The 24,978-nt window shown below is 37.4% G+C and overlaps 4 protein-coding genes across 4 annotated transcripts; 1 reads left to right on the top strand and 3 right to left on the bottom strand.

Annotated features, from left to right (window-relative positions):
* Window positions 1-1,221: 1,221 nt before the first annotated feature.
* LOC110101743 lies at window positions 1,222-2,391 on the bottom strand. The gene has a single exon (XM_020829781.2). It carries the CDS (start codon window positions 2,173-2,175, stop codon window positions 1,435-1,437), a length of 741 nt encoding a protein of 246 aa, XP_020685440.1. The 5' UTR covers window positions 2,176-2,391; the 3' UTR covers window positions 1,222-1,434.
* A 7,848-nt stretch (window positions 2,392-10,239) lies between these two features.
* On the bottom strand, window positions 10,240-10,995 carry LOC110101679 (60S ribosomal protein L12). The gene has a single exon (XM_020829675.2). The coding sequence runs from the start codon at window positions 10,946-10,948 to the stop codon at window positions 10,448-10,450; it is 501 nt and encodes a 166-aa protein (XP_020685334.1). The 5' UTR covers window positions 10,949-10,995; the 3' UTR covers window positions 10,240-10,447.
* A 1,128-nt stretch (window positions 10,996-12,123) lies between these two features.
* On the top strand, window positions 12,124-17,310 carry LOC110101678. The gene is made up of 2 exons (XM_020829674.2): window positions 12,124-12,454; window positions 16,636-17,310. The coding sequence occupies exons 1-2, from the start codon at window positions 12,324-12,326 to the stop codon at window positions 17,072-17,074; spliced, it is 570 nt and encodes a 189-aa protein (XP_020685333.1). The 5' UTR covers window positions 12,124-12,323; the 3' UTR covers window positions 17,075-17,310.
* Window positions 17,311-18,644: 1,334 nt separating this feature from the next.
* On the bottom strand, window positions 18,645-23,878 carry LOC110101672 (cellulose synthase-like protein D2). Its single transcript, XM_020829667.2, has 3 exons — window positions 22,443-23,878; window positions 21,030-21,837; window positions 18,645-20,485 (listed from the first exon to the last, which is right to left on the bottom strand). Exons 1-3 carry the CDS (start codon window positions 23,345-23,347, stop codon window positions 18,737-18,739), a joined length of 3,462 nt encoding a protein of 1,153 aa, XP_020685326.1. The 5' UTR covers window positions 23,348-23,878; the 3' UTR covers window positions 18,645-18,736.
* Between the last annotated feature and the right edge of the window lie 1,100 nt (window positions 23,879-24,978).

Genomic DNA, 24,978 nt, shown 5'->3' with positions numbered 1-24,978 from the left:
CCTCAGCAGCCCCCAGGCACAGCCTCGGCAGCTTCGCCCCAGTCCGCAAGTCCCCATGCGGGCACGCGCACCTCTGCAATCCTCAAGTCTCCACGCGCGACGCGATTGCGCGAGATCCAAGCGGACGTGGGATGCCCACGCGGCACGAGGCCGCAGTCCCCCTGCGCGCGGCCCGCCTACCTCCACTCTCTGCAGCCCATTTCGTTTCAGGTTGTGTCAAACCCGGCAACCCGACAGGTCGAGTCCGGGTTTCATTTTCTGACCCGTTTGCAAAAATGTTTTCGGGTTTGGGTCGTGTCAGATAGCATCGGGTCAGTTCCGGGTTCTACCCGTTGACCCGAATTGACACCCCTAGTGACTCCTTATATGGGGAGAAAATAATTGTGTGGCCATGCACCTGTGGGGTTGATTTCTTGTAAGCCAACCGATGGATTAATTACGTCGTCATGCGCCTCCTTTGGAGGTGGCAACACGTAGATACCCTATTTGATTAATTAATAACTTGTTGAATTGTATCAAATCAAATTTAATGTTATAAGTTGATATTCTAATATAGAATTTCTTTAGAATAAAAAATAAAATATTATTTAATCAAAAGCATTATTAATGAATTTAATTTTTTTCAACCAAAATAAACTTTGAATTATTATAAAAACTCTAATTTTTCTTAATTTTCATAAGCAATCAAATAGACCAATTTTCAAATACATATTAATTATATTTTTATGTGATTTAAAATTTTAGTTACATATATTTAAAATGCTATATACATAAATACAAACAATTTGTATCTATAAATTCTTCTATCTAAAACTAAAATATAAAATTATGCCAAAATATATTCATATAAATTATATAAGTATAAAATTTGTGCTCTTGAATTTACATCAAGATTAGTGCAGAAGAATATCCTAATATAAAAATTTTATTAAGAACAAATTAAACAACTCATTTTAAAATTTCATAAGCATTTCATCAAATACCTGTCGAGGCTTAAGGTGGTTGGTGGGCGAGCACAGTTGGGAACCTCCATCCCTGATTTGAATCCTCTACTTTGGCCACGCTGCTTCAGTTGGGCAAAATAAGTGTGGGTCCGATGCCGAGAAATTAGTTACGCCGACAAACATTCTATTTAGAATGACAGCAGGTAGATATCCCGTTCCAAAAAAAAATCATCGAACAAAATTATTTTTTAGGGTGAAAATTTTAAAAATTTGGCCATTTATTTGAATTCTTCATTCAAAGAAATTATGGAAGGCATTAAAAACCTATAAAATTCTCTGAATCCTCCTCTGACATTTTCAACCCCACCATAAGCCATTTAATTGGCGCAGACCTCTCCCCATCTCTCTGTCTATACTCTATACAATAATAATTTTTTCATATTAAAAAAATTACAAAAAAAAATCAAGCTGTTGAAGGAGGGCAAAAGCGTCATTTAAACCGACCAAAATCGGCCAGCTTTCTGGACCGATTAACTCCGACCGACCGGTTGTCTCCGAAAGACACGTGGCGACGAATCTGATCGTTGACTGGCTCGGCCCGCCGGCGGTTGTGATTCGAACGAACTAAGGGGCTCAGGCAAACCGCGAATCCAGAAAATCCTCGACCCGCGCCGTCGCCGGTCCGGTGAGGCCGGGCCGCCTGAGGCCGAATTGGCGTAGGTCCCGGCAGCCGACCAACGGTGGAGGAATCGGAAGAGTAGTCGGAGTCTCCTCCGTCATCTTCGTCACGGTACCGCGCAAGTGACATCCCTCTTTCCAAGGGCGGAGGCGATCCGGCCGCCTCGAACGATTTTCGCGATTTCTTTCTCCGGATTAGGGTGGAGATCCACGAAAAGGACGATCGGGGCTCCGACGACTCAGATCTGGGAGGTCCGAAGACTGAAGACCAGAGAGAATGAGGTTTTCGGCGCGAGAGATTACCGGCGGGAGGAGTGGTGAAGAAGCGGTTGATAGCAGGGCCATCGGAGCAAACCGATCTGCGGTGGGCGAAGTAGGGGGAAGTGGATCTGGGGAATGAGAGCTGAGGATTGCGCGGAGTAGGGTAGGTCTGAGCATCCCCGGCGGCGGAGGCGAGCTTGTTCTGGGCGGCAATGAGGGCGCAAAGACGTTCCCGGAGACAGGTGGCGCAAACGCCGACGCCGACCTCGTAAGGGTGTCGCTTGCACGTCATCAGTACTACAAGCAAGCAAAGAATCAAACCATTAGGGTTCTGGAAACATCTGTCAGTCAATCAATCGATCGATCGATTTCTTTGCTTCGAGTTCAAAGCCGAGAAATTTGGGGGCTCTCTGATTTTTCCTTTTTGCGGCTGTTATACAGTTTTATTCGAGAACTGCGTTAGGATGTTCCAAATTTTCTGTTTTAGTTAACGGGTGACTTCAGTTGAAGAAGCTATTTTGGAAGGTTTACGTGGCAAGATAAAAGGTCTTGGTCAACCATAAGATTTTATTTATCTAATAGGATTTACTTTTTTTTTTAATTATTTCTTATATGCCAACAAATTTGTTTTAGTTTTTAAGGATTGTTTGGTAGTAGGATTTCGTAAATCCAAATTTACAGAATCATGAGGGGTCGGATTAAATCCTGAAAATTATTTGATAACATTCGTGATAAATCATGTTAAATCTTGTGTGACTGTTTGACAATAGAGCATTAAATTCTAAAAAAAAAACGTACTCTTTTTCTCTCTCATGCTAACAGAGGTTAAATCCGCCAAATCACGGGTTTTCGAAAATCCAGGATTTATTGCGAAAAGGGGTAATTTTCCATCTTTGATGGCTTTCATTTACCTTAAGATTTGGTTTTGCATTTTAGGCCATTTGCCTGGATTTCACTCAAATCCCGCCTAAATCCTACAGCCAAACAACCCCTTAATGTGATAGCTTTTCTTTTATATGATTTGTCAATTAGGGTCAGAACTGAATCATATTAGACTTCAGATTGTGACTCGTTTATCCAGTAACCGATAGTTTGGACTCCTATAAACGAAATAAAAATCGAACACTATTCATTATTTTCTTATAAGTGTAATGAATTCGCTTTGCCTAAAAAGCTGGATCAAGTCATGGTGAGAGACTTTTGGCCAAGCTCTAATTACGATAGATTTGACTCAATTTGAGCAAGTCGAAGACACGCTTGAGTAGCCTTGAGAGAAAAGACTAACTTTTGAGCTCCTCTTTATTAATATAATATTATGTTAGTTGGTATCAGGACAATTGAGCCTTATCAAACCTATTAGGGAGTGCATAGTAGATTTTGGGCAATTTTGTAAGAGAGATTTTAATTGTTCGATAACATTTAGAGGTTAATCTCGAATACAATCGATCAAATTGCGAGAAATGATCTTGGGCCTATTAATCAGTCTCCTAGCCTCATACTACACAGTAGGTTAATAATATTTAAGGTGTTGCTACCACTTAATTTTAATATTTTTATCCTTAATTGAAAATATACATGCAAAACAACCTTAATTACAATAATATTTACTATAATTAAATCATCAATTCTTTTCATAAATGTTGCTATAATTAGTCTCATTGTTCATACCATATAGAAAAAATGGAAGGGGAGCAAATGTAATTTAATTACTTCCTATTATAGCATTTTTAATACTCTTATGTAAATGTGTATATGTATCATGTAACACAACATGAAATGCAAGGGAAAAAAAAAATATAAGAAGTTCATAAAATTGGTTCCATGTCACCAAAATATTTGTTGATTATTCCAACAAGAGGAGAAAGCTTATTGTTCTTGATAAGAATGGCAAGTTTGGTGATATAGTCAATGATTAAGATCATCTCCAACCGAACGCCAAACGAGTGTTTGGAGTCGTTCCGTCGCTCCAGCCGAACGTCAAAACGTCCGCCATTTGCTTGCGGGTGAACAGTGCAACATCAATATTGCACTGTTCACCCACGCTATTTTCCTCTCTCAACCGGAAAAACACGCCAAAGGAGAAGGATCGTTACCTTCGGACATAAGCAAAAAAATGACGTTCGATTGGAGCAGCACCACGCCATTTTTGCGTTTTGCGGTATTTTGCCGTGAAAAATGGAGTTCTCGGTTCGAGATACCCTAATGTGCTAGTTATAAAGTGGAAGAAAAGGTCGGCATAATGTTTGATAATATAAGATAAAATATTTAATATCATTATTTTTTAAAATAATGAACTTTCGCTAATTTTTACATGCTTTTTTATTTTTATATGAAAATAGAATGATATGCATATTATTTCTCCTTATATACATTATAAATTATTGAAGGTTTTTTTGTACCCTACTGAGTTGTTGATGCTCACCGCTACTTTCTCTATAGGTGTTGCTTTCAAGAAATGGAAAATGATAAGGAGCATTTTGATTAGAGGTAGAGGTTGTAGGTTTCGAATTATAGTTATGACTTTTAGCTAAATTGTAATTATATTTTTGTAATGATCATGATATTTTATTGTAATACTTAGAGAAATATGTACTATGATTGTTGAATATTGACCCTTTTGATTGTATAATTTTATAATTTTCTTGGTTCTTTCGCTGCAAGGATGGATTATTTGTTCCTGATGCACTTTTACGCTTTCTATTTCTTTGCTCAAATTAGTTTCTATGAGCATTATTATCTTCATTTGCAGAAATTTGTGCCTTCACATGATGAATCAGATCAGCATATTAATGAACCGTGTCTCGTATGAGTGTTGAGTAAAAGTGGCTAGGACAAAGCCATATGAGGAAAACTCCTCTAAGTAATTCGGGATCCACTCCTAAAATTTATCGAGCCTCAGTAGAAAATCTTTGAGGGACTCACTTTCACTCTGGTAAATTTCCAAGAGGTGGAAAAAATATTTAAATATTCTCCGATTTATAAAAAATTGTTCAACGAATATTTTGGCCAATTTGACAAATATGGTAATGGTTCTGGTTGGAAGCGAATAAAATCATGTTCGAGCTTATCCTTGAGGGTGGCCAGAAAAACTTGACGAATGAGTGCGTCTGAGGCTCATTATATATGCATACTAGTTTGGTAGTAATCAATATGCTCGTAGGGGTTGGATGACCCATCATAAGAATCGATGTTCGGTTGTTTAAATCCTGCCGGAATGGAGTGTTGAAGAATAGCCTCAGTAAGGGCTGATGACTCCTAGAAGTCTCACTGATGAAGAGTGATACGGCATCACAAAATTAGCTTGATCGGGCACGCGCTACACCCTCTCACTTATCTGATTGTGTGCTGGATCTTCGTACAACGCTAAGACGTTAAACTATATATTTCTCTACCGCCGCGAATATTCCAGGACGCAACAAAGAGATTGTTTTCTACCTCTCATTGGGAACTCTTCTCAAACCACTCATTGCAGTTCATGACTGATGGCATTGGGTGGGAGCTCAACAATGTTAGGTCAGGCCAAGTCCTCTGGGATGTCCGGAGGAATGCGGGCTAGCTGATTGGGGAGAGAAGGATGGGTAGAGATAGCGGTGTCAACAAGGTCAATGTCTTGTTGTGTTCTAAGGCGACTTCGTGACTATGGAAGAGGATTATCTGCATTAGGATGTTTAGGTTGAACACCTTCGACTAGTGGTGTATCTCGAGGCAGAAGAACCTCCTTTTGTTATGCTAGTATTGGTTGTCGGGTCTCTCAAAGAAGTTGAAGAATCTCGTTTTGAGATTCCTCAATTATTTGGATGTGATCTTCCAGGGATGGTCCTGATGTTCCTTTCCCGATAAGTTTTCACCCACTTGGGTAAAAAGAGACAGACGCCTGACGCCCCTGGTTTAAGGACTGATTTCAGTAGTAGTGTGAGTTTGAGCGAGAGGCTCATAGGTTATGATTGCTACGCATGTTTTGCATTAAATCAGGGCTTAGGATAGTGAGATTGTGTTCTAATAGACGACATCAAACTATTACAGTCTAGAATATACACGGCGATAGAGTCAAAATTTTTTTTTTCTTATATGCCAACAAATTTGTTTTAATTTTTAATGTGATAATTTTTCTTTTATATGATCTTGGCAACTAGGGTGAGAAATGAATCAGATTAGACTTCAGCCTGTGACTCTTTTATCCCGTAACTGATAATTTTAACTCTTATAAGCGAAATAAAAATCGAACATTATTCATTATTTTCTTATATATATATATATATTCCCCATACTAATGAATATAGTAATCATTAACTATATCACAAAGTAAGCCATTCAGATCAAGGACAAGAAACTTTTTTTTTTTGTAACGAGGAAGCATTGTCCTTAGGCCAGTGAAAACCCTGGCCGATCTAGCATGCAACCCACACCAATTTACACGGGCCAAACTTAAGGCTTTTACTGCTTGCCAAGGGATTCGAACCAGGGACCTAGGCTTTGCCTAGCCGGCTCTTCACCATCTGGACAAGCAACGATGGGTGAGAAACTTTTTTTCTCTTGATTCAACAAATATTTTGATGACATGGAACCAATTTTAATAAATTTTATACTAACATACTAAACTTGCTAGATCATAATGTTTGATAATATAAGATAATATATTTAATATCATTATTTTTTTAAAATTATTATGGAACTATCGCTAATTTTTACATGCTTTTTTATTTTTATATGATAATAGGATCATATACATATTATTTCTCCTTATATACATTATAAATTATTGAAGGTTTTTTGTACTCAACTTAGTTGTTTGATGCTCACCGCCACTTTCTCTCTGTGTGTTGCTTTCAAGAAATGGAAAATGATTCGGAGCTTGGTTATTAGAGGTAGAGGTTGTAAATTTCGAATTATGGTTATGACTTTTAGCTAAATTGTAGTTATATTTTTTTAAAGATCATGATATTATATTGTTAATATGGACCCTTTCAGATTGTATAATTTTTTAATACAAATTTATGCGATGTAGATGATTTTTTGCTTTATTGTACTTATGATCGTATATTAGTTTACAGATTTTATTATATATAATAAAAAAATACTTCCAAATAGATTTCGAATAATTATATGTCACACATTTGATTAGGGGTGTCAATATTGGACCCGACTTGAAAATCCGACCTGAACCCGACCCAAAAATTTCGGGTTTGGGTTGACCCGAACTCAAAGCGGGTTGGGTTTGGGTTGACCCGTTGACCCGAAAATAATTCGTTTTGACCCATCAACCCGAGATTGACCCATTTTGACCCGAAAAGCAGAGTTTGACCCATATTTGGACAAAAAAACTAGCAGCTTTTTGTCCAACCCATGTCATTCGGGTCGGGTCGAGTTCGGGTCGGGTCAACTTAGGGTTCATCACGAACCCGACCCGTGACTCGAAATTGACACCCCTGCATTCGATAAGACATGACTCACTTTAGTGTAAGAGTTGTGTCAATTTGTATACCAATGATAAATCTTATAAATCAATAAACCAAGAAAGTTTTCTTGAGTCTTTAGTATTTTTTATTGAACATAATAGAGATAAAAATAGTTTGGTACAAAAGAATGCTATAGAGAATTTTAACCATTAGCAAATGATTACTAAGTCAATTCATATCTCTCTAAATCAAAAAGTTGGTCCTAATTGCCATAAATCAAGAAGGTAGCTATTATGTTCCTATATCAAGAAAACAATCCTTAGCTTGGGGACATAATTGGCATATATTCTTAATTGTTGCAAACTTAACATGCATTATCACTATGTATTGGGCTTGGAGATTAAGTAGTTGGCCAAAGATTACTTGCATGCTACTTGATAGATTGGATTTGAGATTAACATCTAAATGCAATTGAATTATGAAAACATGTCTTGCAGAATTGGTCAATATATACAAGCCCAACACGTGCTTGGTCTGTTCATCGGGGGTTTCAGCTACTAACCAAAAGGTATTGAGTTCGAAGCTTGCATATGTGATGTATGTGTGAGCATACCTTAACTGACTTAAATATAAATCGGAGGTTTCAACTACTAACCAAGATATTGCTTATTCTTTCAATGAAGATGATGAGTTTGATCAGCCACTCAGAGAGCTTGGATTCCATGGAGTTCCCCATAAAGCTTCATCCTTCATTGTTCCATCTTCAAGCTGTTTGGTTGAACTGATTGAGACGCCACCTCTAGTGATTATTACCTTGAGAAAGATTGAAATTGTTATTTTGGAGAAGAGCTTTGACATGGCCATTGGATTCCATGGAATTCCTTCATCATCTCGTGATGGAGCGAAGGAATGGCTAGATACTACTGACATCAAGTAATATGCGACGATTCACTATGGACTTGAGTGGCATTATTGTAATAAGAAAGGAATGGAAATCCAAAAAGAAATAGGCTTGGTATATGTTTTGTTTGCAAAAACCATGCTATATAAATGAAGAACAAAAGTGGGATACCTGGGAGGAGGTCATCATATAGTTTAAGATCTCAATGGGAATCGATGAGAAGGTAGAATTGTAGAGATGCACCAAGAGGTCAAATTCCAGAAAGGTATCGCTGAGTTATTTATGTTTCTTAGAGGCTTTGACATGACTAATTATTAGCCGTATATGAATCTTCCTAAATGGGTGAATTCATTGACGCAAATTAGGTGTTACGTTAATGTATGACATTCTGGATGCCCACATACCCAATCCACAAGGGTTAAAATGAGATGAGCCTTGTCAGCACATTTGAATAGGCATAATAATTTTTGTAAATTTTGTCCATTGATGCGAGGATTTGGATGCATTGGTGATTTGGGCAAAGCAAGCTGCCGTCCCTTCAGTTTCTGTGTTTATTGGTTGCTGTGTTGATGCTTCAGTTTCCCCCTTGGCAGCTGTCCCTTCGGTTTCTGTGTTCATTGGTTGTAGTGTTGATACTTTGATTTCCCCTAGTCAGCTATCCCTTCGGTTTTGCTAAAGTTTTGAGGTGTTTATAGCGGTTGTTTGGGTGGATACTGTAACTACCTGCACTAATTGTCTTTTTTTTTTCTTTTTCTCCCCTATAAATGGGACTGTTTTGCTACAGTTTTAGAGTAGAAAATGATGAATTTTTGTTTGTAAAACCTACGGATTTTTTCTAGCTTGCGAGCTAGTCTCCTTTCCTCTTCTACTTCGTCTCGGTTTTCTACCTCTTCTCTCTCCATGGTTCCCACCCCATATGTATCCTTCTTATCATTATTAATATAAGTTGTAAGCTGTTGTGTCTAAGGTTGTGTTGTTTTTTTTTTTTTAAGTTGAAAGTGTTATTGTGTCTTGTAAGTTGTAAGCATTGTTGTGTTATGTGCACATATTCATCTATGTTTAAGGAATATAAGTTGGTTTTAAATTGCAATCTTAAAGTGTTTTCTTTTTTGTTGCATCAATTGGATATATGCCTTTGCAATCAACAAACTGATAAGTTTCACCCTCGTTTACATTTTTACAATGGAGTCTTTCCCAATTGGGCTTAAATTTACCACTCGCCCACCCATGGAATAAGATTATCTGGTGAAAATTAGGAATGAGATCTCCTATTTTGAAAGACCTTAAGCAAACCAATTCAATTGACTGAGTTTGAATCATCATGCACTATAAAGTTCAACGTTTTCTAGGCTTACAACCACATCTCATCAAATTCCTCAATGGAAACATTGAACTATGATTGTTTGATAAAGGGTAAACCCTTGAAGTTTAACTAGATTGATAAAGGCAACAGTCTGAGATAGGCTCTAGAATTTTTCTTCATGGAATTTCATGTAAGAACAGAGCTTCTTAATTATAATTGTAACTAAAATCCACAAGCTAAGGTGAACCTGAATCTTTCAAACTCTCTCTTTCATTCTTCCAAATCGCAAAAAATACCAAAACAATCCAAATTTTGACTAAGAAATATTTTTTAAAAATTAAAGCCAACTCCAAATTTTAGAAAACTTTGTTCAAGAAATCTATGATTCAAGAAAAAAAACTACTCTTTAATCCCAAGTACGCCACGATCCATCTGTTTGACAAATAGGGTCATATTTCACGAGAAATGCTGAAAAAATAAAGATTAAAACATGTCCAGTGCTCTTCATATACCTGCATGAACTAAGAGTCCATACAGAAATTCAAATAGAAAACCAACGATGGATTCAAATTAATCTTTATCTGCAACTAATCAATTAGTTTCCAGTCATGAAATCTACACATCCAATTCAATTAAAAAAGTCATATGAGAAAAGAATGCAATAAAATGACCAGACACAGAAATTACCTATCAACGGAAATTCAAGTTTCCCACGAGAAAATAAAGCAAGCTATTGAAAAAAAAATGAGAAGGAAATTCTCAACAATCAGTGTTGAACAATGTCAAAAAAATAAGATTACTAAACCACATTGAGATAAAACAACTCTTAATTCTAAAAGAAACATTCGCTCAGAATCCTTCTTAAGTTACAATACACTGCGATGATAAATAAGATTTCAACTGTCCAAATGTTCGAAAGATGAAAACAGAATATCAAACCCAGTAACACATAAGAATCCGATACTTACTCAAGCGGTACTTCAACATCCCCTTCTGTGATCTCCGTCTGCAAGTCTTTGGGATCCTTCCCATCCACGGTACAGCCGACGGAGACGCACGTCCCCAGAATCTCCTTGATGGTGCCGCTAAGATCCTTAGCCATAGATCTGGGACTCATGACCCTTGCAATCTCGATTACATCGTCAAGCGAGATGTTCCCGTTGTGCTTGATGTTCTTAGTCTTCTTGCGATCGCGCTCGGGCTCCTTAAGGGCCTTGATGACGAGCGCAGCCGCCGAAGGAACGACGGAAACCTTGGCCTGCCGGTTCTGAACAGTCAGCTTGACGGTGACACGGAGTCCTTTCCAGTCCTTGGCCGTCTCCTTGGCGATGTCTTCTCCGACCTTCTTGGGGGAGAGGCCGAGCGGACCGATCTTCGGGGCAAGGGAGCTTGCGGCCCCTACCTCGCCGCCGGTGACGCGAACGTAAACCTCGACAACCTGAGAAGGATCGAATTTGGGCGGCATGGCGGCTCCTCAGCTACTAGGGCTTTTTCCTTTGGGAACAGAAGAGCGCCACAGCGAGTAACCATTATATACTCGTGCATTTGCATGGTGCAATATGTAAAAATGCATTAAGGATAGGATTAAAATGTAAAATAAAGTGATTTTCAAGGAAAATTTTATATCAATATATTTTGATTACATTTTTTCGTAAAATGATTCTTAAATTAATATATACATCAATTTTTTTAAAATATTTATCATATTTATTACATGCAATATTTTAATATTGATGGATTTATGTGAATAGCACTCAAAATTGTTAAATTTACATATTTAATATATGAATTTATTTTGTGAATAAATAAGAATAATTGTTCGAAAAATATAGGTTATGAAGCGAAATATTGAGAAAGCTAATTGAGATAGACATTAATACAATAAAATAATCATAAATTGTCGACGATAAATTTCACGGTGAAAATTCTAAGAGCTTTGATGCATTGAAGTTCTTTTTATAAAGAAATCATTTTAGTAACTTTGGTTGTTCTACTTTGAGGACACGAAAACAAAGACAAAGAATTCTAGTATAATCTTAGTATTGGCATTAAGAATTAGACTTGGTGCCGACAATTTGTGTAAGCTTTATTGGCAATGGTGTGTATTGAAGTGATGAGTGATACCATATGATGAAGTTGGCAAGCATCAGCATTGGTGTTGATGACTTGCATTAATGTTATAACTGATGGATGAGATCACGATTCACGAACCTGGGGTAGCTTTGAGTTTAAACCCTCGCGCCTCACGACTTTGGCTACTTGTGTCAACATGTCGCGTGTGTGAAGGGAATGAAACGAAGGCGGGGGATCTGGAAATGCCTTAGATTAGGGCAAAAAAAATTAGGGGATTGGGTTAATTTTTACGATTTGAGGATGGGCAATTGACTACCCTGGGGCAACGTGATGCCGCAAGTGGCTCTCTCAAATACGTATCTAAATTTTATACCAAGTTGAAACTCTCAATGCCACTTTCATCTAAAGAATGAGCCAATTTATAAAAAATTCTTATGTTATTTTGATAAATCTTATTCAAATCTCAAAAGAAACTATGAAATGACAATTTTGATTGTTTTGATCATCTACCATTATTTATAAATTTCAATATTTTTATAAAAAAATGATCAAAAGTAGAAATAGCGACTGTTTTCTTCTTTCTCGTCTTCGACTCTTCCTCTATCAAGTTCCGTTTCCTACCCTCGCCGCCGCAGAGAGGAGTGAAATGATTGTATGAGTTGACGATTATGTGATAGTAGAAGAAGAAAGGCGATAGTTTCCCAGAAGAATAGAGAGTAGAAGGGATCTGAGAAGGTTCAATTTTTCCCTTTTTTAGTTTGGCAAAGATGGTGTTATGGGAGATAACCGCGGCGACGGCGTATTTCTTGGGGTTGAAGCGGACCTACAGGATCGCTCTCAGACTCCAGCGGAGAATTATTGGCCCAAAGCACCCCAGGATCAGACAATTTCTCCACAGGTATCGTTTCCTCTTCATCTTCCTCCTTCTCCTCTACTTACTGTTGACCATTTTAGGGTTTATAAGTGAGCATTCTTGCTATGTTGAGGATGGTCGGAAATTAGGGAGGTGGGAAAGTGGTGATTTTTTTACTAACTAGAAAGGTGAAAATCGGGAAAGTTTGGCATTTGAGTGTTGAATGAGCGTCAGTTAGTTTTCAGAGCATTTTAGTCTTGTCTACGGTGAGAAGATCCTAAAACTTTCAACACCCATATGGATTAAAACGTGAATAAATGTGAGAGCTTTTCTGATTTTACAATCATTTGATGATATGCTGCTTTCTATTATAATTACATCTAGCATTATTATTGTTATTAATATTTTAAGTATTTTGTGAATGTATCTTCATCAACCATAGAGCAAACATTTGCCTCATTCTTGAATATACTGGAATTTGGTTCTTCATGGAGTTTACACAGAAGACCTTCACATCTTTGTTTGGCTTTTTCTGCTTTTTTCTATCATTCTTATATCCTTTTGAGGTATGAACAATCCCATGATTAGATATTTCCATTCTCTTTTGTAGTTGTAGCATATAATTTCCCTTCTCCTCACCTTTAGAAGACACTTCAGGTTTATATTTGTAAAAAAAGTTATTACTATGTCTTTGATTTTGCCGATGGAAGTTCTACTTCTCTCATCTCATTTGCGAGGAAAATCTCTTTGATATCATTGGGATTTTCTTATCCAAACCTTCTATCTTCTTCTTCACTTTAATTGAAGGCTCATGCTTTGAGTGTTGTAGATTTGAATGTTATTCCCTTTCTTTCTTCTTTTTAGCATCATTATTGTCTTTGGTTGTAAGATTCTGCTATGTATTATTAAGAAACGAACTAGCTGATCAAGCAAGTAATTAGTGGTAAGGTACTTGGTTGCAATAGGTTTTATTTTCAGATCCCATTTCTTAAAAGCTCCTAATGATCATAAAAGTTAACTTCTGATTCTTATTAGTCTTACTCAAAAAATGCAACCCAATAGAATTTCTATATCAAGGTGTAGTTAATTTAGGCTTAAGATGTTTCCCAAAAAATGCCTCCTTCTTTTGCCCCAATCGCTCCAGTTTGCACTCCAAAGCATCTGAGTCACAGCTTCTCCATCTTCATTGTCAACAACTGCCGATTAGTTTTTCTCTTCATGATTTCACCCTGATTTTTCTCTGTTTATGAAACATTTGATTATTATTGTTGCAATTATTAATATTATTATAGTAGATATAAATCTATTATCTCTTTCTTTGCTTATCCAAAAACTTCAATTCAGACTTCAAAGTAGGATAACATAATGGCTTTTTATGGGCATATGCTGTCTTCAAGGTTGGTTTCTTGCTCACCTTAATATGAAATTTTTTGTCTTGTTGGCATTTGATATGATTTATTTTTCTTACAATAAAAATACAAATTAATAATGATAGTTTGTTTAAACCTTATTTTCTTCTTCTTTTTTTCAACTTAAAGGTTTGTATATTTATGGAGAGATTTTTCAATAGGTTATTAAAATTAAATTTATCAATGAAATCAAATGAAAAAAATGAAATCAACGAATAACATAATTGAAAACGAATTCAAATGGAGATTAATTAATTAAAAAACTTGGGGATATATTTTCAAACTCCTCCATAATATTATGGATTACAACTTCTATTTGTGAATATAATTCTAATATTTAAGATTAAGTTCGAAGATCATACTTGCAAAAGGGCCTTATGAACCTCACAATCAAGACTTCCATAAAATTTATAGAATCAAAGAGAGTCGCTTCAATTCTAGTTAATTTGATAAGTACTCTAATTTGTTAGAGGTTAATATATATAAAGATCAACTATATTAGTTATGTTGTTATTTTCTTAGAGCTATGACCAAAGAAAGGGGATGATTAAGAATTTAACAAGTATGGATTTTCAAACTGAAAAAAAGAAGAAGATAGATTTGAACTTCATGTTGGAGGCCCCATTAGTGTTCATAATTATGCGACATAAATGTGAGAACTTAATAAAATAGAGTCAGCATATTGGTTGTCTTTCAAAAGCAATTTGATCGTGCTACAAATACATATCGTACTCACTAAATACTTTTGTTGATTGCATGAGGCTTCTTTTAAGATAAGGATTAGCTTTCGAAGGACATGATTGGTGTTATTAATCCAAAAATCCAAAAAAATTTCTTAGGTAGTATAGTTTTTATCTGAACATAATGAAGATATAAATAATGTTCTACTAAAAAGATATTAATAGCGATATTAATAGATCCTAATATTTAAAAAAAATATAACTTGCGATATTACTAGACCCACATCCATTGCAGTAACGAATTTCTCAATTAAGGGGCTTAGCAATGGTTTCTTTTCTATTTTAGTTGATGAATCTCATGATATATCTGCAAATGAGCAAAAAGTTATTGTATTGTGATATGTGAATAAATAAGTCACGTAGTTGATTAATTTTTGGAATTATAAATGTTCCAAAGGCAATAGCTAAATACCTCTAAATAACAATTGAATAAATCTTCTCAACTTATGCTTTAATGTGACCAAGTTTATGATGGAGCTAGTAATATGAGTGTGGAGTTTAATGGGCTAAAAATATTATTCCTAAATGAAATTAAATCATTACATTATATTCACTACTTCTCACACCAACTCCAATCAACCTTAATATTTGTTTCAAAAAATCATATTCAAATTGTTTTTTTATTTACTATAATTTTAAATGTGTTGAATATCATTATTAATTTATGTAGATGCTTTGATCAGCTTAGATATTACCAATGAGAGAAGATGTTAAGTGTATTACAAAATGGAGAGTTTGTTATAGGTCAAGATTTATATCAAGAAATAACTCGTATTAGTAGAATCTCTATAATCTTTTGATGATTTTCTTTGCTTATATTTGATGAAAGATATACTTGGAGTCACTTTTAAACTATCATTAGTATTACAAAGAAAAGAACAAGATATTGTGAATGCTAAAGTAATACTACAAGATATAAGCGCTTACAAGTGGAAAGACTTTATTAACAAAATAATTTTATTTTGTGAGCAATAGAAAATAGTTATTCTCCATATGGATGATAAATGGTTGCTTATGGATGTCCTCAGAATAGACTTTAAGATATAACAAATTGATATCATTTTCAAGTTGAAATATTCTATACAATTTAATAATCACTTTATAGAGACAAATATTTAATTAATTTTGTCCGTTGCCTATTTGAATCCAAATAGTCAGTTTAAATGTATTCAACAAATATAAGCTAATTAGAATGATACACATTTATCTAGATGATTTTACTACAATAAACCTCATGATTCTTGGTAATCATTCAAAAATTTATATTATGGACATGTATAATTTTCATGCTTAAAAGATATTGGAAGCCTTACTGAGAAAATGATCCAGAGCAGGAAGGATATTTTATATCATTTTTTTTTTCAAGCTATTGAAACTAGCATTAGTTTTACCCGTTGCTGCAACATTAAAAGAGTTTTTTTTTTTTTTTTTGCATAACTATTATAAAAAATTGACTATGAAATATAATTTGATAAGTTGACAAATGATACTTTAATCACTTATATTAAAAAAAAAAATAGTTGATTGTTTTGGTAATGAAGTAATCATTCAGCTATTTTAAAATACGAGTAAACTAAATTTTGAATAACAAATTTAAACTAAATTTCTTAAAATTGTCGATGATAGTCCCAAGCCTTTATGAAAAAAGTTAAGAGAATATTTTAAAAAAATTACTTGACTCTGGCAATAACCCCAGTGAGGTTTGAAGCCTCTACGCTTTCTTTATGCCTCTCAATTCAAGGCGTGCCTTAACGATTTTTTAAACCATGGTTAAGAACTTTTGAGAGTAGGAACTAACATCTATTACAATAAGGGTAAACTAAAAATAGATTATTTGACAAATAGCACCAACATCGAAACAAACCTGTTAATAAGATTGGCAACTCTTCATTACTGAACCATTAAATCCTCAGTTTTCTCTTAATTGGACAACTTTTCCTATTACATCTTTTATGGTCTGTGTAAATTTCAGTTAGTTTAAAGATTTCACCCATTTACTTGTTGCTTCAATGGTAAAAAATTCGGGTCAGAATATCCTTCTCTACTTGGGTTCTATTTCTTCCTTTTCATCTTGTAGGAGAACACGTTCCATTTTTGATGTGGCAGTTACTGTACACAAGAACATACAGCAAAGAGACTTAGAAGCAGGAAGGAGCCTTGGTAACTGGTTCCTTCGTTTTCTTGACAGAATCAAGCCATCCGCCCAGATCCGTAGCTCTCCAGAAAAACTTCCTGTTAGTACCCGGGAACTAAACTCAAATAAGTCCGTTGGTGTGGACAAACCAACTGATAAAATGTCAGATCAAATCGGCGAAAACCGGCGACTCTTTACCTCATTCAACAAGAACTCTCTGCCTTTGCCAACCGTTATGATGATGAAGCCAACAAAGCAAGCTCAGAACCACCATTTCTCTTCTCAGTCTGTTCAGAATTTCTCATCATTCTTAAGCTGTGGAAGAGGGCAATATAATGATGTTATCAGGAGAGATATTGCACTGTGGATGCATCTGAAATGAGAGACTGATTCTTTCTTCCTGAGATAGGTAATTGGTTAGTTCCACTTTGTTTTCTGCAAAATAGAGCTGTTCTTCCTGTACTCAATGATTTTTTTTTCCTTTTTAGTTGTTGAGTATGGTTTGTATGGGTCAATGTTTGTTTGAGGTGAGACCCTATCCTTCACTGAAGAATGATATCGTTATGAGGATTTATTTCTGTAAAAATTGTGTGAAAAAATATGATTTTTTTAAAGTTATTGTAGGTATTATAATTTTTTTCCTTTTTAAAAATAATTGTGTTATACAAACTATCACTTTATTTGAGAAATTTTTCTGTGCGGACGCCAGACACAGCTTTACGTCCGAAGGTGAATCAGATGCAGCCACATTAACGGTATCGAGCCACGGTACTCCGCGATACCGAGCGAAGGAGTAATATGGTGCATTATAGTTGGTCTCCGGACGACGTTCAGCATTTGCAGAGAATATTTTTTCCACTTTATGGGTATGTTTGAGTTGACTATAACGGTTTATAAAGTTGATTGTGAAATTGTTGTGGGAAAAACAACTTATCTACCTGGTTGAAAAAAAATTGCTCGCCACAAACATTTCTGAAAAATAGTGAAATAACAATAATAATGCAGTATTCATGTGAAATTATGATTGTTATCTAAAAAACAAAGCAACAAAGAAGTTATTTCAAATAGACTCTATAATATATTTTGTTGTAAAAAAATTGCTTCTCATCTAAAAAAATTTTGATAAGCTAATGGGAATTGCTTGTCAAATGCTTGGCTATATTAATTTTTATTTTTTAACAGCCTAAATCTCTAGTTGTAGTTGCAAACCATCATTGGCCAACATTTTTAAAATCGGATCAGACCGGCTAGTTGAACCGCAAACCGACAGGCCTTAAGAATGCTTGTTAAATGCTTGGCTCTATTATTTTTTATTTGATTAAACTCAATTAAATTAAATGATTTTTTAACAGCCTAAATCTCTAGTTGCAGTTGCAACCCATCATTGGCCAACATTTTTAAAATCGGACCGGCCAAACCGGCCAGCCTTAAGAACCGCCTCAACAAAGAACCATGTGTGAACCGTTCGAACGGCTGGTTCGACCGCCGAACTAGAAAATCGGACCTGTTTATAAAAACCGGCCATTGGCTATAGAAAATTAATTAAGGGCTCATTTTGTTTATTGCAATTAGAAAATTATTTTTAAAAATAATATATATTTTTTCATTTATTTTGAATGTTATATTAATCCGTTCATTATATCGATCAAAATATCTGATCCGAACCTGTGACACATTTAATCATTTTATGACATGAATTTGATGAACTTTTATTTTATCCAGTGAACGTACGCTCCTCTACGTTTGGTTCTAGGCAAAAAAAGCGCAATACCGAGTACCGAGTTGTACCGAGTTTTTTCAAAAAAGTCGGTATTGCGCTGTTTTGGTCTAAAACCGAACGTAAAGGAGCGTACGTTCACTGGATGTAATAAAAGTTCGAATTTGATTCATCAATCAAATTGTTGCCTAAGATGACACACACAATTTATCAAAGATAAAATCAAATATAACTGAAAAACTCATTCAAAACTTGTTAATTTGTTATAAATACAGATATCAGATTATGTCCAGAACAGAAATTGCCATGAAGAAGAAGAAAGAAAGATCAAGGAAAAGTAAACGAACCACCAATCTGTGAACTCTCAGAAGGAGGATTGATTGCCACCCACAGAAGTGAAATAGTTATAGCAATCAAACCAGACCAGACAAATACTATAGTTGGAGTCTTCCCTCTCCTTCCCATCAACCCCTTCGCAAAAGGGTAGAGATGAGCCAGCACCCACAGGCTGAAGAACACACCGCCGATCAACTTACTCCATTGCGGAACCACACTGTAAATCGTCCGGCTTACTCCCACGGCGATGGCGATGAGATTCACCAACATGATGGTTATAGGAGGAATCATCAGTGATGTCCATTTCACAAGATACAGATCAGCAAAGTCGTCGTCTTCTTCGTCTCCGGCAGACTTTGAGGTGAGTGTGAAAGAGATCTCGATTCCTGCTATGACCTTCAGCAGGCCTTGAAGAACAGCTGCAAGGTGAGCACTTGTGCCTCCAATCAACCAAAACTGCTCATTTCGCCACCATTCCTCCAGCTCGATCCCCGACCATTTGACCTCAAGCACAGCGAGCAGGCAGAGGGTGATGGTGATGATAAGGAGGTAGGCGAGGAATGTAACATTGAGAGTCTGGACTATGAATTGGCCTGAGAAGAGAGAGAGGGCCGGTAGAAAGCAGTAGACGATGAGGAAGAAGGAAGTGAAGGGATATATGCCGACGTTGAGGTATGCAATTCTTTGAAGATGGTTTAGCTTGGGACTGGCAAGAAGAGCATTGTTCCTAGAGAAAAAGATCTCGACGGATCCGGTCGCCCACCGGAGCACTTGGTGCAGCCTGTCGGTGAGGTTGATCGGTGCGGTGCCGCGAAAAGCGTCTCGCTTGGTCACGCAGTAAACTGATCTCCATCCTCGATTATGCATTCTGTAACCGGTCACGACATCTTCGGTGACTGACCCGTATATCCAGCCGACGCGGTGCCCCCATTCCGTCTTGTCTTCGTACCAGCACGAAATAACACTGATGGCTTCTGCAACAGTGGATGCATCGAGAAGGTCGCGCGGGATGACGAGTGCTCCAGGCGGCCGGCCGTTCTTGACTGCAGGATGGTCGGCGAGAGGGCGGCCTTGAAACTCTGCCACAGGTATGGAATCAATAAGGAAGTTTGAGTTGCCGAACTTCCTTGGGAAGGATGAAAGATTCATTATTTCGTCATCGTCGTCCTCATCGGCCATTCGCAGGGCTCGAGTCTCCTCTGCAGAAGGAGTTTTCCCTTTTCTTCGAAAGCAAGTCGAGAAACAGGAGCTATGGACCTTCGAATGAGGGGGATCAAAGCCATAGAGAGCAATCCGTCGGAACAAGCAACCAGTGCCGACATAAACAGGTCCCTGTAAGCCATCGAGGGCGCGCATGTTAACATCAAAGAAGACTGTGTTGTTATTAGCATAACGGTCGGAAGGATCAATGCCTTCGAATCGCTGAGGAAACTGAACATAGCAGATGCGATCGCCGCCGCGGTCCATCATGAAGCACATGCCCTCGCGCAAGGCCAGAGAGTTGTATACATAGTGGTCACAGTCCAGGTTGAGAATGAAAGGTCCATTGGACATGATTGCAGAAGCTCGAACCAGGGCATTCATGGCGCCAGCCTTTTTATTGTGGTCGTAACCTGGACGTTTCTCGCGTGAAACATAGACTAGCAAGGGCAGACGGATGTCAACTTCAGTGAGATCAAAAGATTTGATTTCATCATTGTTACCAAGCAAAGGCTCATCACTTGGGGGCTTCAGCATCACCTAGAACAAGGAAATCAGCCCCAAAACATGAATTTGTCAGAAATCATAAAGCATATTGGTCAAATAACATTAATGTTGGCCATTAAAAAGGGAAATTATTCTGTCCGGAGTCCGGACGTAGAGAATCTTTTGGATTACTGGACGTACCACGTACGCTCTACATACGATCATGCTTTGCATACGCTCTGCTTACACTCTACGTATATGTGGATAAGCAGCAAATACACAGAGCGTACGCATAGGGTACACAGTAATCCGAAAGATTTTCTACTTTTAGACTCTGTACAAAATAATTCCCCCAGGACATTATTAGGTGCGGACATCAGACACAGAGAATCATCCGGATTTTTCTATGCCTACAGTAAAATCACGGTCAAAGCGCAGCTACTATAGTAACTGCGCTTTGACTACGCTTTTACTGTAGACAGAAAAATCCGAATGATTCTCTCTGTTCGATGTCCGAACCTAATAATTTCTCCATTAAAAGAGATGAGTATACTCAGTTTTGAAGGGGAATGATGACCATGTAGTCACAAGAGAATACCTGAATAATTCCAGCATGATCTCCTCGAGAATGTTCAGCTGCAGAGTAAACCCAAGTGCCGGGCCAATGAGTCCCATCGGCCATCCAAGTAGCCTTTTGGATCTTAACAGGTTCTACAGGTTCCTCGAGAGGAGCTTCTCGTTGCCGCTTCACTGCCTTGATCTCTTCCCGGGCATGGTAAGCATCAGACCGACGACGAATGGAGTCCGGCAGACTATTGATACGGACTTTGAACTCCTCGTATTCTCGCTTCAATCGTCTCCTATCTTTTACAAAATCCGACCGGACTTTGTTTTTGTAAGGATCCCGCTTCATGCTGAAATAACTTTCAGGGTTTCTAGGCTCGATTTCATGCTTACGACAGAAAGGAACCCATAGATTGGCAAAGCTTGCAGCTTCTGCCATGGCTTCGAAGGTGAGAAGAGAACCGCCATCATCAGAAACATAGCAGGCTAGCTTCTCAACGGGGTAATCGGCAGCAAGGATGGAGAGGATGGTGTTGGCAGTGACTAAAGGTGGCTCCTTTTCAGGGTCAGCAGTTGAAACAAAGACATCTATGCCAGGAAGATCTGATTTTCCGGACGGATTGGAAGGTGAAGGGGTCTCAAACTTCTCTTTCAGAACAAGAAGGTCGGTGGCTCGATTAATGGGGCAGAGTTTTGGCAACTGGTCCAAAAGCCATGAAAAGGCAAACCATATCTCACAGACAACTGACATGCCCCAAAGCCAAATGGCATCTTCGTTCTTGTGCTTGATTCTCCATGCAAGAAAGAGGCCTAGAATGGCCATTCGAATAAAGATAAGTAGCCTGAAAACAGTTAAGAACTTATGTTAATTGAACTATGCATTGAGGCCATAAATTCCTTCAGACAAAGCTGAAATGGTTCTGTTTAAAATCTTAATGTAGTTTAAGAACATGTAGTTTAAGAACATGATACAAATCACTCAAAGGGGCTGTTTGGTAGCAGGATTTAGGCCGGATTTGAGGCGGATTTAAGCGAAATCCAGCCAAATGACCCAAAATGAAAGCCACCGTAGACGGAAAATTCCGCCTTTTCATGCTAAATCCCGGATTTCTGAAATCCTGCTTTTTGTTGGATTTACAAAATCCTCCAACTCTATTGAAGCGAGAAAGAAAAAACTCCGCTCAAAAATTTTAAACTCCTTAAATTGTAAGTAGAAGAGCCAAACAGACACAGAATTTATCATGAAAGTTACCAAACAGTTTTCAGGATTTAAAACCCAGATTTATGAAATCCTACTTAAATGAAATCAGTGTGCTACCAAACAGCCCCAAAATGGTTATGAAAAGAATCAGAGCAAACAATGTAGTAGTTTTATCCCCAAGATGTACAACAAATATAAAAAAACAGATCAAACAATCTCCAATATATCACAATTCAATCAACTTACCTATAAGGGCTGAGGATTGCAGCCGGGATCTTCAATCTCCTTGTAAGAGGTCTCCATGGCTTGCTCACAAGCTCTACCGGCTGTCCGCCATCGCCATCACCATCACCATCACCATCACCATCATTCTGCCTAGGCCAGATAGCATTTCCATACCCATAAGTACCCTTCGTCTCAAACAACCACCTGTTATGATCAAAATCACCAGTTTGGCTTCTGGTCAGGCTCCTTCCATAGTTCCTCGACTTCATCAGCGACAGTCGCCTTTCCATCTTCGACATCCCTCCTAAAGAAGGTTGCATTGACAGATGCAGCTGAGCATTCGCAACGACTTCATCCACATCCGTTGCCTTGTAAGGCTCCTTACAGCCCGGGCAAGTCCCATTGGTCTGCAAACCCTCCACGAAGCAGTCGCGGCAGATCTTGTAATCGCACTCGCATGGAAGAATATCATTGCCGCGCTCATCGCTCATGACCTTGGCGCCGCAGCCAGGGACGGCGCAAGACGAACCCTTGGCTCCGGCCATCTGCGGGTGGCTCGACTCAGAGTCGATCACCTTGTTCATAAGCTGTGCGCGGGTAACACTGTTGAATCCACCAGTAAAGAGAGAGTTCGAGACGTACTGCTCCTCCACGCGGGCGGAGATTGATGGATCAAGATTCGTTGATGCTGCAGAGTCCATTGGCTGGTTGTCGGGAGTAGAAGGGATGTGGACATGGTAGCTGAGAAACTCCTTGGAGTGCTCGCCGCTGCCGAGCTCACTGTCAAGGTCGTCGCGGGAGTAGCTGATGTTCCTCCCGGACTGTGTCCGGTGGCCAAAGGCCACTGTTTGGTTTCCCGTCGCCGGCGGCGGAAAACGGGCCGACCAGCTTGCTCGCAGAGCTTGGTTCGTGTTAGCCATCGGCATGTAAACTAAAGGGTTGGATCTTATACGACCAGTGGCAGTTGAAAGACAGATCCGACGACTTCAAGACCGGATCTGATGGATTAGATCAAAAAGGAGAAGACTCATGAAAGAGACCCAACGCCCAAGCCACAACAGCCAATGAAAACACTTTCCCGTTAACTTTTCTTCATTTATTATCTACTCGTCGATGAAGGCCGAAAAAGCAAGGAAATTTATGAAGGAGGAGGCTTCGTCCACTGCTCCGCAAATGTCCAAACCCTAGAAAATCGATCGAGGCTCACTTCAATGCAGCAGATCTATCTTCACCTGTAAACAGACAGAAGAGATCTATCTACCCGCCACTCCAGTGCAGAGGGAACGGTTGTTATCAGTAACAGTGCAGTAAATCTTCGCCGAGAACAATGGGAGAAACTCAGGATGAGGCTCTCTCTCGATTTCAAAAGGAAAGATTGGGAGAGAAGACGAAAGCTGTGAGCTTTTACAGTAATGGTAAGTAAGAACCTCTGTTCCCCTAAAACGTGTTTAGTTAACTTGCCATTATAGTTTTTAAATTTCCCAACGCGACTCCTCTGATATCTGAAGTTATATGCGAGCGTCTCGCATGCGAAATATAATTGCACTGTAATCCTTCTTTTTTTAATATTTATTGATTTGCCCAAAAGTAGGTAGAGCTAACTGCAGGATCAATCAGTTCGGATCAAAAATATAAAATTTAAAAAACCTTATGAAAATATTAAATGATCTGAACCGACACGAAGCCCTTTTAAAAATTATTTAAATACGATAAAATAAAATTATACAAATTTAATTAATTTGTAGTTTGTAAGAAAATATAAAATTTAAGTGATAATAATGTTAAATATATTCTTATGATAAATGATACATTCTTCGTCCTTTTTTTCAATTAAAAAAAAATTAGTAAACATTAGAAGTTTAATGATATAATTAAAATTTAACGAAGTAGGGGTTAATTTAAATAATATTAGGGTTAATTTTTTTAATGACAAAATATATTTATGAAAATAACTTATATATATATATATAATTAAATAATCTCATGATATTTTTAGAAAAAAAATTTCACAATAAGAAATAGTGAAATACCTTACTTATTTGGATTCGATGGGATCACATATGTTATAAAAATATATAAAAAATATTTAAAAATATCTAATAATAAATTTTAAAACTTCCAATTTACAATGAAATTTAAATAAATTTAAAAAAAATGAAATCTGAGGATTTTTTTTTTCCAAATATCTATATTTTCTTTGTTTGGGGAATCATATTTTCTTCCGAACAGCAGAGGGCGGCGGTGGCTCAGCGAGAAGTGCGCCGGGTTTTAAGGATACCTAATCTATTTTTGCCACGTAAGAAAATTTCAATGTTCGCTGTTTGAAGAACCGTCCTTGATCCAATGCGAAGAATGATCATAGCGTACGCAAAGGTGGATTAAGCGTGCTTCATAGTTCATATAATTCATCGTGCGTTAATTTATTAATTACACACCATCATAAATTATTTATTTAAATATTTTTTTTTCTCATAATTAGCTCACTAATGTATATAATTCATTAAAAATATTTGAGACTTCCTTGAAAAAATCTCTCATGTTTTATAAAAGCTTCAAG

The sequence above is a fragment of the Dendrobium catenatum genome, unplaced genomic scaffold (genome assembly GCF_001605985.2).
Source record: "Dendrobium catenatum unplaced genomic scaffold, ASM160598v2 fragScaff_scaffold_772, whole genome shotgun sequence".
In the NCBI taxonomy this organism is placed as follows: Eukaryota; Viridiplantae; Streptophyta; class Magnoliopsida; order Asparagales; family Orchidaceae; genus Dendrobium; species Dendrobium catenatum.
The sequence above is the reverse complement of the archived record's forward strand: the minus strand, read 5'-3'. Positions and strand labels throughout refer to the sequence as shown.